This window comes from Acanthopagrus latus, chromosome 1, assembly GCF_904848185.1.
Source record: "Acanthopagrus latus isolate v.2019 chromosome 1, fAcaLat1.1, whole genome shotgun sequence".
NCBI lineage: Eukaryota > Metazoa > Chordata > Actinopteri > Spariformes > Sparidae > Acanthopagrus > Acanthopagrus latus.
The window spans coordinates 17571604-17588483 of NC_051039.1; the positions used below are offsets into that span (position 1 = coordinate 17571604).

General features: G+C 43.9%; 1 protein-coding gene across 3 annotated transcripts in view; it reads right to left on the bottom strand.

Annotated features, from left to right (window-relative positions):
- Positions 1–16880, bottom strand: part of LOC119024720 (phospholipid phosphatase-related protein type 5-like) — a 50122-nt gene that overhangs the window by 13748 nt on the left and 19494 nt on the right. For 2 of the 3 annotated variants that reach the window (XM_037107760.1, XM_037107768.1), the window contains exon 3: positions 13311–13499. In XM_037107760.1, the coding sequence (XP_036963655.1) occupies positions 13311–13499 (189 nt within the window). Of the gene's footprint in view, positions 1–13310; positions 13782–16880 lie in introns of those variants that run through there. The other variant, XM_037107778.1, reaches the window with a different exon arrangement.

Here is a 16880-nt window from a genome sequence, read left to right on the forward strand (position 1 = left end):
TTTAGGAAAATACAAAAAAATGCATCCAGTTTCAGGATGTTTCAGATTTTAAAAGAGGCTGAGAATATGTTTGACAATGTGCTCACCACCAAAGAAATGTGTTTCTACAAACAACTGCTTACAACCCGCAAATCGGGCTCAGTGTTAACTTTCAAACTGTAATTTCTTAACCAAGTCTCAGTGGAAGAGAAAGTTTTATACTCCACTGGAAAGATACTGGAGCAAAGTGAAAATCACTTGGCAGCCAATTAGTTTTTGAGCAGATGTTGACTGCTTTCTGGAGGCAATCGCTCTGTTTTTTCGCGGGCCCCTTCCCTTTATTTCATCCTTGAACAGTCAGAGAAATCTCAACTAGTCAGAGATGGCGGTATGATTAAGATACAGGCAGACGTTTGTTGCGTAAACACCGGCAGAGACAGAGAGATGACGGAGAACAGAAAGAAAAAGGGCAGGAGAAAGTAAGAGAAAATGGTGGAGCAGGTGAAAAAAAAAGAGAAGCAGGTAAAGAGCAAGATGAAGAATGACTGACACAAACTGTCTTCTCCTGCCTCGGAGAGCAGAGATCACATAACCTTTGTTGAGTGCGTGTCTCTACTGTAGTTTCATCAGGAGGGTTGCAGCTCTGGAGTTTTCCACCTCTGACAACTATATGCGATAAGTTGAAAGGATGCCAGTGGGAACAGAGGTGGCACAGAGACATGGAGGTGTTTGTGAGAGAGTGATGGGGGAAGATCTTGAGGTTGAGTGGGTCTTAATTGGTTTTCTATGGTTTTTCTACCTATTGTGACACCGTGACAGCCAGTTGTAGGGCGCTCTTTATCTTTGTGGGCATGACTCCGAAAAGCATGTTTGTGGAGTCGTGCTTGACGAGAGTTGACGATTGGGATCCAAAGGAGGGAAAATCTGAAGAAAGAAGTTGATCACAACACATTACGGCGCTTCGGGAAAAAAAAAAAAAAAAGAATAACACAAGTTGAAAAGCTAATTCTCAAAGAATGTGTAGAGGGACAATAAAGCATGTGTGAGCTCTGACTATACTGACAGGAACAGCAAAGAAAGATGTATCTGGAGGCTTATACCACCACCACAAGAAAATATACACCAAACCACAGTTCACCACAGGGATGTATACAGAGATCCATACTGTTTTAGAAGAGTATAATATACTCACAGCATGTACTATGATTAAAGCCAACAGCAATCAGAACAGAGACAAGTGACGCAGCAGCAAATTCCTGATTGACGTCACAACATATAAAAAGCAACCTAAGCTCAAGGCGGGGTGTGGAAATGTACGCTACACGTGTAACGCGTGTATTTATTGCAGATGTGTCCGGGATTCTTCGCTCATCATTAACAGCTCTGAGGTATTGTGAGAAAAAAAAACAACAAAACACTAAATTTAGACACGCGCTTACGCCGCAAAGTGTTTCTCAGTGAATCATCTCTGTCGCAGTGTTGAATCCGTTCACGGATGTATGGTGTGCGCTCCGGCGGAAGTGCTTTACTCATACGCGCCTTCTGAAAATGATGCAACGCGGGCTGAAAGCGGCTCTTCGGCTGTTATTGTGAAAAGGAACACTGAAAACCTTCTTGAGTCTACATAAAGCTTCTGCAAATATCACATGACATTTGTTGACACTGCGAGCCCAGTGCTCTACTTTAAACACACACACACACACACACACACACAGTCATGTTCGCAGGCAGCCTTCTCACACACCAGCGATGGTAACCATGACAATTTAGCTGCTTCAGCTTCATCATCACCCACACTCTTTCCATCCATCTCCTTCTCTCTGTCTCACCCTGCTTTCATTCGCTAATGGCCGGGCAGCTTTCCCAGGTCTTTGTGGAGGAGAAACTAGGCTACCAGAAACATCTTCCTTTTTTTTTTTTCCTTTTTCTTTTTTTCTCTCCTGATTCAAATATAAGTCATCCTTTCTGGCCTCCTTCTAACTCTCCCTCTCTCGCACAATTCAAATCCTGTTTGTACCTCGGCGAGGTTTGAGGTATGACCCCATTCGCCTTCTCCCTGCTTTCCTACTTTTCTTTTCATAGCATTTCCCCTCCCCCCATCTGTCCCCGTGCTCCTCTTCTATCCACCTCCTCATATTCTCCTTTTCTTCCAATAAATTCTTCGATCCACCAGCCCGTCCTCCCCGTTCGGAGGAAACAGAGGGATCCTGGATCAGTGCCGGAAGGGACCTTGCAGCTAATCTGCCAGCGTTAGAGTGCAGCTGGATTAGGGTTCTCATCTATGGGATAGAGCGTGTCTTACAGGCTATCACAGTGGGAGTGTGTAGCTGGTCAGGCGCAGCGACATGGGGCTACATGGCCTGCTGTCTTCGCCTCTCAATCCCCTACCCAGTGTGATTGGCAGGGACAGGATAAAGCCGCGATTATCCCTTATTATCCGTGCCCTTTTGTCACTGCTGTGTCTCATGGGCATGACTGCTGCGGCGCTGATCTGCCCGTCTGCCTTTCTCTCTCCGTCTCTGGTTTGCACAGACGAGGAGCAACACATGGACGGACGGACAGACGGAGACGGACAGTTGGTGACAGTCAGTCGCAAAACTAATTATACCATCAAACTTGGCCCTTTTGTTGGGACGGTTAGGATCAGATCAGTATAATAATAGTAAGACACTGGCGCAGGCATTCTCGAGTCACATTTCCTCACATTTCTCTCACGGTGACTGAGAGCAAGGTGAATGTAAAGGGGCAGTTCACCCCAAAATCAAAAGCACATCATTTTCATATTACCTATCGCGCTTATTATCTTTCTACATTGTTTTTGTGTGAGTTGAGGAGATCTCAGTCATAGAGACGTCTTCTTTCTCTAGAATATAATGGACTTAGATGGTACTCAGTTACTCAAGGTAATCCACAGACCTTGTTGTGAGCAGTTTCGTGTTCTACTGCACAACATCCGTATCACTACTCGTGGATGGGACGCTAGCTAGTCTGACTCACCGGATGGTTCACTGTTGGTATGAAGCCTGTCATCGGGCACCATTTCAGGCGGCGTTTCCCTCTTCCTTCCACTATCTGGCATTACTGTTTTCAAAATCCCCGTCCCTATGTGGCACAAAAAAACCCCGTCCAACACTAATCGAGTCGTTTAAATCCTTTAACTGTGCCAATGTGACGGCCATGCCGGTGTCAGTGTCGTACAGTAAGTGAGACAATGTAGTTCATTGGGCAGTTATGCACAAAATGAAATGGCATTTTGTCATCATGTCATTATGTTACTGTTGAACGTTACTGGATGTCACTGGATGAAATGCTTGAGATACCCTCTGGTTTGTGGTTCATCGTGCCCAAACATGTAAACTCTGCAGCAGAGTAAGCATAAATGTGCTAAACTGCAGTGTCAATAACATAACTTGTACGGGCTAACTTTTCACGGCACCGCTAAAATCACTTTCGCCTTTTCTGACTAGGGAATCATCTGATGGATCAAAAGATGGATTGTGAATCCACCGCTTGGGACAGAGAACGAAAGGAGAGTTTCTCCCGCTCGATGGCTCACCCCAATCCTCTTCTGCCTGTCATCGTGACTCCATTATTCATAAAAGATCGTCCAGAGGCTTAACAGTATGCAAACGCCCGGACAATTTGCATATGGGCATTGGGGCTGATGTTTGTGTAAGAAGTCCGTGCTTGTGCGTGGGTGCTCTTTCCTGGCATGTGTGATGAAATACAAGAACGACGACAATCGCAATCAACTCGAAAATGACCAGGAGAAAAGGATGACTGCACAAATGATCAGAAAGACGATCTATGAGCACACTTACTTCAGCTTAACTTTACAGTGCGTTATGTGTAACTGTATGTGTGTCTAAGTGCATTGGTGTGCGATGTTGCCTGTCAAAGATGACAACTCTGATTACAGTGACAATAGGAGGTAAATATAGAATAGAGAAAGGCGTAGAATGAGAACAGGAAAGCCCGGATTTTCTGAACATAATTTGCTGAATATTAGCATAACAATGGAGCAGTCAGGGAACATGATGGAAGCCGTCTAATACAGGGGAGCAATGCTAACAATGGGGCTTACCTACAGCTGCCCAGCATGTACATGAGGATACACATTTCCACATCCAAGTGATTATGACTGAGAGGGGGAGTGTTGCTGGCTGCAGTTCGATTTGACAAGTCCATTTTAATCCTGAGGTCTAATCAAGAAATAAGACCTTTTTTTTCTCATACTGCTGCCTGTTTCCACAGCTGGAAGCATAGCATTGTGGTTAGAGAGAAAGTATCCCTGAAAAGCAAAATCTTCGACAGCTCACCGACAACCTAGTTTGGAAAATTCATGACAGTGACAACAGTCCAATCAGCAGGGGGGAAAATGAACAGGGGCGAGTTTAACTTTGGTGAAATTGATACAGGAATTCAATCTAGAGCAACGATTCTTGCCCAGGTTCTGCTTTGGTCACATCACAGATGTAAAATAATATGCAACCATCCATTTTTTGAAACTGTAATCTGTACTGCGCGTCTGTAATCAGGGATAATAGGCAAGTTGTAACCATAGTAACAACTGCGTGACACAAACTCAGTGCTTCAGCCAACATTAACTGCTTCGGGCTCGAAGACATGAAAAACAAGAACACTACTCTCTTGGACACTGAAAATTATATTTTTTTGTGCTTATTCTGACAAAGAGAAGATTCCCTCTAAGTCGTTTACATGTCTAATGACAATGATTACTCCACTGATATCTCTCTTCAAACATAACAGCTGCCTTTTTCATTCGCTCAACCGCCTTCTCGGATAAACCACGTCTTTTATAATCTTTAAAAGAATGTGTGTTTCTTTTCTTTTGTGCATACATCTCTACGTCCCTTGCTAAACTGTGGGCAAGAGGCCGGAAAAAAACTATTTGAGATGCATATTCTGAATGCATGTGTCAATAGAAATTTAATCGGAAAAAGCTACATTCAGAATAAATGAACGGAATGTGTTGTTTACGTGACGCCTTTTAAAACAGCAGAATGCATAATTGGTGACCTTTGATTGAAGAGAGAGAACAAGAGTCTGATATGAAGTGATGGAACTACCTGGACTAACCGCTTCACAAGGTCTGCTACAGAAGTCCGTGCGGTATCCTCAGGTATCATTGTAAGTGTTCAGAAAAGTGAACAGTGTATAAGTGAAAAGTATATATTGTTGCATCTCCAATAATGCCTGCTTTTAACTCTATAGCTTCTAGCAATATGTCAGACTCACCTCGGGGAGTCTGAGTTTTTCCAGTTATCTGTAGGAAAAAGACGAACCAGCAAACAATGAATAAGCATTTCTTGAAACAGAGTCCTGTTCAGCCTCTCATTTTTTCCAGACCTCACCCTGACCTTTGACCTCTGGAAGGCAAAAAAATAGCCGTCTTAGCATTCTGCAGTTACTCAAATCTGCATCTGCTTTTCTTCTGTCACTTGCCCTCTTCAACTCAGACTATTGTGCCTCCTCATCTCCCCTCACTGAGGCCGGAGCGCATTTAGACTGTGAAATGAAGATTTGACAGCAGCGACAGCACAATGCCTTTTTTTTTTTTCACGTATCGAGAGCTCTCACTTAATAAACTCTGGCATGAGTGGATGATATGGTAATGCCTCCGCGGTTCGCCCCAATCCCCATCTCTCTGTCACACGGAGCTGCATTATGCATGAAAACTCTTCCCGAGCTTTAAACCGACAGCGGCAAACAAACTTGGCATCGGACGGACTCCCTTGTTCCCACTTTCCTCGCCTTCTCTCTTAGTCCTTTCGCTCCCCTGTGTCTCTTTTTGTATAACTTCTGCTTTCGCTTTGGTCCCTCATCTGTTTCACACAACCTGTGTTCCTCCCTCCTCCTCCTCCTTCTCCCCATCATCCTCCTTCTCCTCCTCCTCCTTCCCCTCTTGTTTGGTGTTTGAACTTTCCACTGTCTCTCCTCTCAAAGAGTGCCCTCGCTTCGCCTTCCCGTTCTGTTCGAAGAGGCTTATATTTAGCAGCATTAGAACGGAGCTCTCCGGGGCAAAAGTATTTAGCATTATGCTTCTGACCCACATAAAAAATAGGTGGAAAAATAAACCTCTACATCCAAAAGTTCATTAATTCCCTGCCTAGTATCTTCTTGTTTGAGCTTACAAGTGTGTGTGTGTGTTTGTGGGGTGCAGTGTGAGTCTCCACGTGCCGTGAAGGCTCATTCTTAAGCCTATAATTACTATTTGATCCTGTGATTGGTCGCTGCTTAACTGTATCGACTGACTGGTGGGCTGCGGCTTGCAATCAGCACACACACACACGGTCTCCGTTACACAATACACACCTTCACAAAGACTTAGCTAATGCTTCAAATGGCACTTTTCCCTGCTCTTTCCGCTACCATGGCATGATAATTGGCACGAGTGTTGAAATGTTACCTGCTGCGTCTGCTGAGTATATTGAATATAAGCTAAGCACAGTGTGTGTGTGTCTGTGTGTGTGTGTGTGTGTGTGTGTGTGTGTGTGGTTGGGAAGGGAATTAGCTATGGTTGTGGAGAGCCATAGAGATCGCCTGTAGCCACTCTGACTAGTTCTCAGATCTAGTCAGACTCACAGAATCCGTTTTCAGTGGCAGTGGAGGAGAAGATGTGCGCCGTCATCCACCCACGCACTCACCTCCACTGATGCACCGAAAAACTTAGCAGCATATTTGCCGAGTACCACACAAGTGCCTGTATTTCACCCTCTCACTTCCTCCCTCTCGCTTTGTCTGCCTCTCTCTCACACACGCACAAACACACACGCACACACACACACACACACACACACACACACACACACACACACACACCGTATTGTGCTTGGATTCTAATCTTGTAAGTACATCGGTATTCAACTGTGATCAACCCAGGTGCATGTTGCTTAAATCTTACAGGTTCAGTTGGACACAAAAGCCCACAGAGAAGACAGGCTGCTTTTCATCGTCATCAGTTTCCAGACAGGCTTTTGATCCGGCCCGAGAGACGTGGTGGACGCTGTTTTAACCTGCAGCCAGGGCAGCATCTGAAGAGCCCAAACCCAACTATGAAAAAAACCTAATTTTCATAATGGCCTATGAGAGTCCTTTTCACACGGTGAAAAATAACCAATATCTTATCACCGCTTGTGATGTATATGTGCCAAAAATGTATGAAAGCCTTGATCTACCAAAACAAGAAACCCCAAGAAATGCGTGTGGTAAATATTCAAAATGCGGACCAAAGTCCTTTTACTTTGCTATTCCTCAAGCTTTTGGCTGTCTCTCATATCCTTCTTCAGAGGAGAGAAAAGGCTCAGATGTTGGCAAATGACCTGATTACTGGACTTTGATCAGGTGATGAAGAGGTGGTCATGTAACCCAAACATCATTTAGAAAATCTGTGAGTGATGCGACAAACACACACATTAAAAAAAATAAAGTTTAAAGGATAAGTTCGCCCCCTCAAAAGAAAATTCAGTCATTATCTACTTACCTTCATGCTGATGGAAAGTCGGTTGAAGTTTATTAGTTCACAAAACATTTCTGAAGCTTCACAGTGAAACAGTGCCTTCTAAACAACTGAAGTAGATGTTGAGATGTTTTTCAAATGTACAACAATCTCCATACAGCTCGTCCAGTGTAATCCAAGTCCCTGGAATTTCCAGAGATCCCAAAATGATTTGAAAAGATGTTATGAACACTCTTGAAGCATGGTCGGATTTGTGTAACCACTTGAGACTGGGTGCACACTGATGCCACGTTTAGACTAAACGCGACGCAATTTGCGGACATCCAGAGCTGCACGCTAACATGTCGACTTTCACTGAGAAAAGGACAAATACTGAGCTGTCTTGGAGGGAAGTGAGTGAGAATGTCAGGCAACTTGGAAAGTTTTTTTGGAAATACGTCTCAGCACAGCACAGCATAGATCTTATCAATCGGAGCTCCATTCAGGGAACAAGCATTTAAAGAGATGTTTGATTGTCATCTGGCCAACAGACCTGACGAAGCATGAATTCAGGCTTTATATAAAACGGTATTATGATGTTTTTATTTTGACTTCCTTCTGATCCATTTATTGCAGTGAGATCACAGAGAAACCTCTTCGTTTTGTGTTCATACTGATGTTGTTTATGGTTATTTTTATTCACATTACTTGCATGAGTAGACACGATTAAAAATGATGTAGAATGTATGTTGGTTTTTTTTTTACATTTTAAAACAAATCTCCATGTACTTCAGCTATTCAGGAGAATGCTGCAGTGCTGTTTTGCTGTGAAGCTCCAGAAATATTTTGTGAGCAACAAAATTTCACGAGCCTTTCCATTAAGGGTGAGGAGATAACAACTGAATTTAGATTTTTGGGTGAACTTATCCTTTAAATACATGCATAAAGGCAAACAATAAGATAAAATAAGTAGTAGAATTTAAAAAAGTTAGTTAATCTAAATCAGTCAGAAGGTATTCTTAAAGGTGCCCTGTTGAGTTTTCATTTTAGCAAAATTTTGTGTACATCCAGCGTAACTCGTCGAAACAGTGCAAATCCTTGAGCTCTAACAAATGTGTCAGTGCAGTTTTCATAAAACATTTCCAGCCCTGATTTTCATTTGCTGCTTATCTTGGCACATTACTGCTTCTCATCAGTGGAATACTGTCAAACCACTGGCAGCGTATGTGGAATTGCGAATGCACGAGACAAATGGGTACCCTCCATGGTGCTACTTGAGGTTCAAAACACCACAGGGAAGCTGTGCTGTTGATGAAAGGTAATTTAAAAGATGTTTGAACCTGCAACAAAGATGACAGGGCATCCAGAGTCATGCCTCCCCTCGCTTTGAGTGCAAATAGTTGTCTAGCGCAGCCTATCAGGTACGAAAGAAATAACTTATTACTTCTTCATGAAATTGCGCAAAAAAAAGTAGCAGGATGTAGACTTCGTGATGTGAAAGTAATAGACCATATTCACATGGCGACTATATTTCCTTTCACAGCAGGCTCAGGGTGGGAAGCTCAAATTACATACTGCTGTATTCCAGGTCTGACAAATCATTATTTTGCCGCTTCAAGATTGATGACAATTGAAAAGATAAGGTCTTGTTAACATCTGGAGGGACATCAGGCCTTATTTCAAGGAGAAACAACATATTTAGTAGCCAATTATCTTCCTTCAGACAACAGCCAATGTTAGCATTCAACCACTTACAAGCTAACATCACCGTTTGATGGGATATGATAGGAAAGGTGAAAATGAATTCTAAAATGACCAAGTCAGCGTTTGGGTCCTCACGTTTTTTTGCTTAACCACAACAATGCTCTTCAGAGAATCATCATAGCTAATGCTGTTTTTATTCAAATATTTGCCCTTCTCACACAGAGACTCTTTGCCTGCCGACTGCTTATAATCATGTGGATGCTGTATTAATGTGTTGTGATTGGGATCCTGACCCACCATGCATCCTGGGAAGTGACAAAGTTCCGTTTTTCACTCTTAATTACATAATTACATAATTGCCATCAGTAAACAGCGACCCTGTCTGACTCCCTTACTCTCGGGGAGGGAGGCTGTTTTCTGGAGGAAAGTTCTCTGGAGTGTCGGTCGGGAGGGCTGATCATTGCTGTGTTCTTTTTTTTTATTCAACAAGACAATAGTGGAAGGAGACAAACACTTGGTGAGTTAAAGTTTTTGGCCGGGGACAGACAAGCAGAAATGTGATGAAGAGTTGATAGGACAGACGAGAAGACAGACAGGATGACAGACAACTCTTTACATAAAACTGCAGATTTTCTTTCCACATGTAAGTTGCCAAAGACACTACCAGTTACTACCTTGTTGTTTGGTCCAGTAGCATTGCTTTGCTGGTCATTTTTCTTTATTTTGTTGAGTGAAGAATGTGTTTAGCTGTCAGACAGTGAACACCATCAGATTGTACACTAGTAAGGCCCAATTAGGTGTCTGCCGACACCTACACAGGCTGCATCATTTTTCCAAAAATCTTCACTTGCCTGCCCAGTTATCAATGCTGAAAGTTTCCGAACATCTTCACCCTGGAAGGAGTTTTCCAAAAGGTCCATTTTCAGCGACCTAAAATGCAGTTTAAGCTTTTGAGTTGCATCATGGGAAGTGTGGGATGCAGAATGTCCCAGTCTCTGCCGCAACAATCTGGGAATTGTTTTTGTACCATGTCTGTCTCTGTATGGAAGCACTAACCCTGTCTCTTGAGCAAAGCGCTGCGATGTTTCAACTTGAACAAGGAACTTCAGAAATCCTGACTTGTATGCCTCCTCATCATTATACAAAGAGACAGCAGCAGAGAGAGAGCGGGTATGTAGGAAAAATGAGAGAAAACTTGTGGTGTTTCTGCTAAGTTTATAAATCAGTTGGAGCTGTCACATACATGCACACACACACACACACACACACACACACACACACACACACACTAACACACAGTCAGTATATGTTCTTACAGAAAACATCTGTACTGTCAGTTGAGGAACTCGTCCATTTTCCGTTCGTAGCTAAAAACGGGAGTCAAAAACTGAGAGAACAACTGAGATGAATAATATCTGTTTTTTTTTTTTCTTTTATTGTATCTAAACAGAGGCTCGTGGGATGGAGCAGTATCTTGGAGCGAGAGAGAGCACAGATGCTCCGACTTTCAAAAAAGCCGCTTCACACTCCAGGCAAAATCACGCCACTCCGCTCCCACTCTGCACAGCTCACGCATACCCTAGTGCCTGGCGCAGCCCCCATCCATTCCAGTGCATGCTGGGCTCCATACATACACACACACACGCACGTGCACATAAACACGTACAAAGTGCACCTATGCATCCGTCGTATGTATGAATACATGCTTGTGTGTGCAATTGCGTTGCAGAAAAAAAACAGAGTCAAATGTTCAAGAGTGTTCACATACTTGGTCACTAAAGCTGATTCTGATTGCATCTGATAAAATTGTCAAAAGACAGAAAATAACTCCTACATTGTCAGAATAATATCTTAAAGGTCCCATATTAAACTGTTTTTCATCAATTTCACACAGCTGTCAGAGGTCCATTCGAAATGCATTACCCCAACCCCATCCATGGTCCTGAATTACAGCTGTCTAAAAGTCGCTCTACTGAGCTTTACAGAGAGCAGGCTGTTTCTGTGCCTGCACCTTTAAATGCTAATGAGCTCCGTCTGTCAACGCCTGTCTTGCCTGCTACACACCCCTCTCAGGGAGACGATGCCACTTACACTAGCAGTAGCATACTCTAATGTTTTACGGCAGATGTAAAGCTATGGCTCGCGGAGAGGCTGTCGTTCAACTGAACCAGTTTGACCCAGAATCGGACCCAGACGGAGAGGCTCCTGAAGAAGTACAGACTCTGCGGCTGCAGCAGGATGTTTCAGAATGGTTAGTGTGTCTCAATAGTTAGTTAGTTTGTTAGTATGTGTTGTTACAGTTACTACCATGTAGCTAATGGCTAACAGCTAGCGAAAGCTGTGTTTGTCTCCAACACAGTTTCCAAACTCTTGGACACTGTTCGCATCGTCTCTGTCTCCAGTCTGCTCATGTTTCCAGACTTTTTACTGTGACAATCAAGCTCCCTCATAATATTATTAACATTAAACTCGCTTCAAACGTCATTGCATAGCGGACCGAAGTGGAGCGAACCATACTTGTAGGCAACTGTGAATACTATCAAAACGTGGCAACTCTTACCTGTGGCTCGGATGCAGTTGCTGTGTCCTGTATGGTTGGGACTGATCCTTTTACAAGGGTCAGTGTCGAGGCAAAGCCAGCTTTGTACTGACCCTTGTTACTGAAGCAGTCCGATGTGAAGTGGTTCGCACACACACACAAGCTAACACGAACTGCAACTGGCACGTTGTTGTTAAAAAATGAAACGCAACCACTGTCTCCTCTGTTCTTCTGTGGCTGGGACAGAATATAGGCACTGATGTTGACTTTTACAACCAACAACAGAGTAATTTGCGCGTCTAACTCTGAGTGACAACATTGCGAAACACTACTATCTTACCGCTGGACACACCAAACTTCACCTCGGTGATGAACGCCCCCCTCTCGGACATCTCCTATCACCGCGCAGAGGACAGCCAATGAAAATGACTCCTTTCGTACGTAATGAAAGGAGCAGAATCTGGACAGCCTGTAGGAGCGCCATTTTACCAGTGGGTGGGCTGCAGAGACCATGCAGGAATCGCTTGTTTTCATCTTTCTAGGAGTTGGCAGGCTCAGGGAGGACCAGCTTATATATGTAGAGACCAGAGAAAACGTGTTTTTCATAACATGGGACCTTTAAAAGATATATACAACCATGTCAGTATGATAGACTGAAGATTTGAAAATGGGGAGCAGAAGAGGGGAATGGTCTGGTGTCATCTATAAAGGCGCTAATGACCCAGGACTGCCTCGATCTATGCGATTATGTGCATATGCTTGTGTTTATGATTGTACTTGTGTGTGTGTATGTGTGTGCATGTTAGTGATGCCCTAATATGTGGCACAGAGGCAGCCGTGTCATAACGCCACTTAACTGCAGGACATCAAAGAGACAAGCCCTGGGGGACGAGACAGCCAGCCACGGAGACACAGAGCTTTGATGAGGATCTGAAGCTGTGTTTCATCATTAATAATGTCCCACTGTTCTGAAATAGAAAGTATGGGCGCTGTGGTGGAATGCAGTACATTGTAGATGGATAAATAATAGTTACTGTGCCTTACAAGATTCAACTTAAGCTGCTCTAGTGTCAGTGGAAATGAGTGAGTTACCACAGAAACTGTTTTTTGATTCGTTGCTGCCAAGAATTTCATGACCTGCAAACTGCAGCTCTGTATGGATGATTAATTATTAAAAGGTGCTTCGACATGTGTTTTCAAGTGTTGGATGAATCTGGGGAAAATAACGTAACCCTGCATCCTCGTGTGTGTGCGGAGGAGGGGGAGCCATTTAGCGCTGATGTTTTATTCCCTTTTAGTAGCGTGCCGTCTTGAAATAAGGACTCTCTGTTCGCTGGAGCTATCTCCGACTGCTCTGTGGAGGACAAATATAGTGCCCGTTGCCATGGTTATGACAAAGAACGCATCCACACAAACAGAGCGGTGAGACCACGAGGACACACACCCACACACCTCTCTCCTCTTTCAATCCACAAACGCCACGTGCAGATGAGGAGGATCTATCCATGTTTGCGTGTGTCTCACATGTAGGTGAGGTATGTGTGTGTGTGTGTGTGTGTGTGTGTGTGTGGCCACCTGTGGAAGTACGTTTTTTTCGTTTCATTCTTTACAAGTTGAACACAGACTCACCGTGACAGTGGGGATGGCAGTGACGAGGGAGTAGACGAGGACGGGCGGCGCCTTGCTGTTGTCCTCCGGTCCCGGGTACGGCTTGGAGTAGGCTTTGTCGAAGCAGAAGAAGCCCTGGATGTGCACGGGGAACGTGTCCGTGTACTCAAAGTAGTACGCCAACAGAACGGTCCCTGCCATGATGACCAGCTGGAAATAAAACATATTGGTTCCAGCTTTAGGATCGGAATCCACAGAAAAGAGAGTGTAGGAGTTAGGAAAGAAAAAGACACAAGAGGAGAGCGCAAAATGTTGTCACGGATGAAAAATGTATAAAAAGAAAAAAAAAAGAAAAAAAGGAGAGTTTTTTTTTTCCTTCTCAGAGCAAAATGATGGATGCTTCCGTAATGTGTAAAATGAATCAAGTGTGCGTGGAGAGATAGTGAGGGATGAGGATGAGAGGGAGAGGGAGGACGGGAGGGAGGTAGAGATAGAGACAGAGGGAGACAAATAAGGAAAAAGACAGATAGAGAGGAGGGGGGGAGCAATGACAGAGATAGAGAGGGAGAGAGCGAGAGAGTGTGAGAGAGAGAGAGAGAGAGATCCTTTCAGCGGTGTCAGTATGCAGAGTGGGAGGGTAAAGAAACAAATGGAGAGCGATCAAAGAAAATAGCGCCGTATGGAGGAAGAGGAGAACTGAGGAAGGAGGGGAGAGGGGAGTGTTGGGGGATGGGGGGCAAGACACAGATGGGGTGAAAAAGAGCAGAGCGGTGGAGAAGACAGGAAAAGAGGAAAGAAAAGAGAGAGAGGGGGTAGGATGACGAGAATTATATATGTGTGTGTGACTCTGCATAACTTATGTTGTTATGGTACCACATTGCTATTCTGCCACCTAAAATACCAGCTGTATGCAAAGCACAAAGCCACGGAGCATGAAATACGACCTTCATAACTATTTAAAGAGGAATTTGATAATCAAAATATATTAGCAATTCATAACAGACTGTATGCATGAGGGAGAGATAGAGAGCAAGAGCGGCGGTGGTAAACACAGAAATGGTAAAAAAAAAGAAAAGAAAAGCACAGATGAGACAGATGCACGAGTGCTAATTATTCATTTATACTCCAGTAAACAGCACGCTAACTCCTTTTCCTCAGTTCTCTCAAGGAAGAAAAAAAAAAAAAAAAGAAAGACAGAAGAAGAAACATTTACAACCGCAGAGCGAGCGTCTCTAAATCTGTGAGCTGGAGGTCTGTGCGGTATTTGTTTGCCCCGCAGGGGGAAAAAAAGGCCCGAAAATGAACAACGTGAGTTAAAAAAAAAACAGGAGCGCGAGTTTAAATATAGCGAGCTGCTGATTAGACTCGTCGTAATCTGCAGCCCAAATGTTTTTGCCTGATTGACTCCTTTTGTGTGTGAAGGACAAATTTATCAGCAGCAAAACACGAGGAGCCTCTGCTGGCAGGCCGAGCTGCTTTACAGCTTGGGGGGGGACGTCGAGGCGGGGAAGAAACAGCAGTTTGGTGGGTGTTGGTAATGATTTGTTCTTTTTAGCTTAAAGGACTTAGCAAATGTGTAGTATTTAAAACATTTAAACACTGTAAATTACCATATCAACAAAAGAAATGTTTAACCAAACAAAAAAAAAAAAAAAAAGGAGGATCGGGTGATAATTAATATGTCAAAGCCAGATCTTAAACAAGGACGTGGGCTGTTTAGACCTTTTCACAGCAGACAGTTTTGACCTGTCGAACACGGGTGGAACTAATGTTTTTATTAATTAGTGCATTGCATAGCAATAATTGCCAGTAAGGACATGTCATTCCTCTAATTAGTTCTACCTCCGCTTTTCATGCTTTGACAGTTCAAAGTGTCCACTGTGACTCTGAGATATTTGGAGGACAGGAAAGGAGCAAGAGGGCTCTGGTTGCAGGTCTGCCATCAGGATTCAGGTTAGCAACACTCGATCAGAATGCAAAAAACATGTTACGTCAAAGATGCACCGTGCTTTGATACACAGTCAACAGGTGAGGGTCATCGGCACACAAACGTCGGCGAAATGCAGAACATAAAGGTGTCCACCTTGCTCTCAAGTTCACTGTAAGTCTACTGGGGGATCCTTTTGTCATTTTGTGAAAAGACTCTGGCAGACTGGAAAAGTTGGACCTTAAAAACAGTTCTCATGCACACAATAGCAGCTAGTGAGTCACACGCGCTGTGTCCCAGTTAAGTGATCGCACCCTTCGAAGGCTGCATTTGAAGACCGAATGCGTCGCAGCGGCGCAAACAAGGCCGTCCCATCTCAAACACTCCTTCAAACGAGGCAGAAGAATGCAACCTGTCCTTTTCATCGAGCAACCAGCTATCCGAAGATGCTGGTGATGGTTTGATTTGTTTTTTTCAAAGGACAACTATGGTGGAAACAGCAGCTGAATATGCTTTTGAATGCAAGTGCGTGGTTTCAAATCACTCAAACATCCGACAGTACAATGTTGACAAAAGCAAAGGACCCCAAATTTGTCATGGTTGCTAGACAACAGGAGCAGCGTTTCATGCCTCAAGGGTAGGGCCGAGGAGAGCTGGTGATGTAGATTCCCCACAGACTGGACCATCCCATCTAACAATGCTCGGTTCAGCCTTCTCACTGTATGAAGGCCACGCATTCATAGACTGCATCCCTCGAAGGATGCGGCAAATTAATACACAGCTACTGTTACTGGTTTATCATCATCAACAAAGCAGTTGAGTTTTAGGAGGCAGAGGGCACGCAACAATTATGACTAAACAGCTGCCCTGAGTGCTGTGTTGAAATAGCAGGTAGGAATCGCGAGTGTTTGTCCAGGCGGTAGAATTTGGATGGTGGACGTTCGCCATTCTCTGTCCAAAAGGTGAACAATATAGACCTGTGAGCACATCTATAGATCGCGCACAAAAAGATGATGTTTGTTTCAATCTGTACACAAACGGTAAGGTAAAAAAATGAAATAAGAAAAAAGACACTTTGCACTGGTTGCCTAGCAACCACACAGCCATGACACCGCTCCAGGAAGTCACTGTGCTGGGTGCTGGACAGGAAGCAAATTATTCTGATTGATTTCAATCTTTTACTGTGACTACAAGAACAAAATACATTTGTTTAAATTACAAAATATATAAAAAGAGAGGAAAAAAAAAAGCTGTAGACAGGAAATGTTTCAAGGCGGCAGATGGCAGAGCAAATGACGAACCACTGAGAGAACCTCCTCCAACATGTTTATCCTCTTCAGCAAAGTGACAGAAGACCCACTTGGACTAATGCTACAAGGAGAGGAAGGGGAGGACTTGTTACGCTAACGCGCTTCAGCTTTATTACACACTGAAGAGCGACAATCAGCGCGGGAGGAGAGATGGTGACCTAATTCAAGCCCCTCTGCTCCACTGTCTCATCTGCTGCTCTGCACGTTTCCTCGTCCTGTTTCCTTTTCACCGTCGCTGAAAATCTGCAGATACCCTGTATTGAATTTCAAAGATCAAATAACTGATCTGTTCCTTTCTGTGGCAATGTTCATACATCTCCTACTTCACCTACTTTTTTACATGGAGGGTCCCGA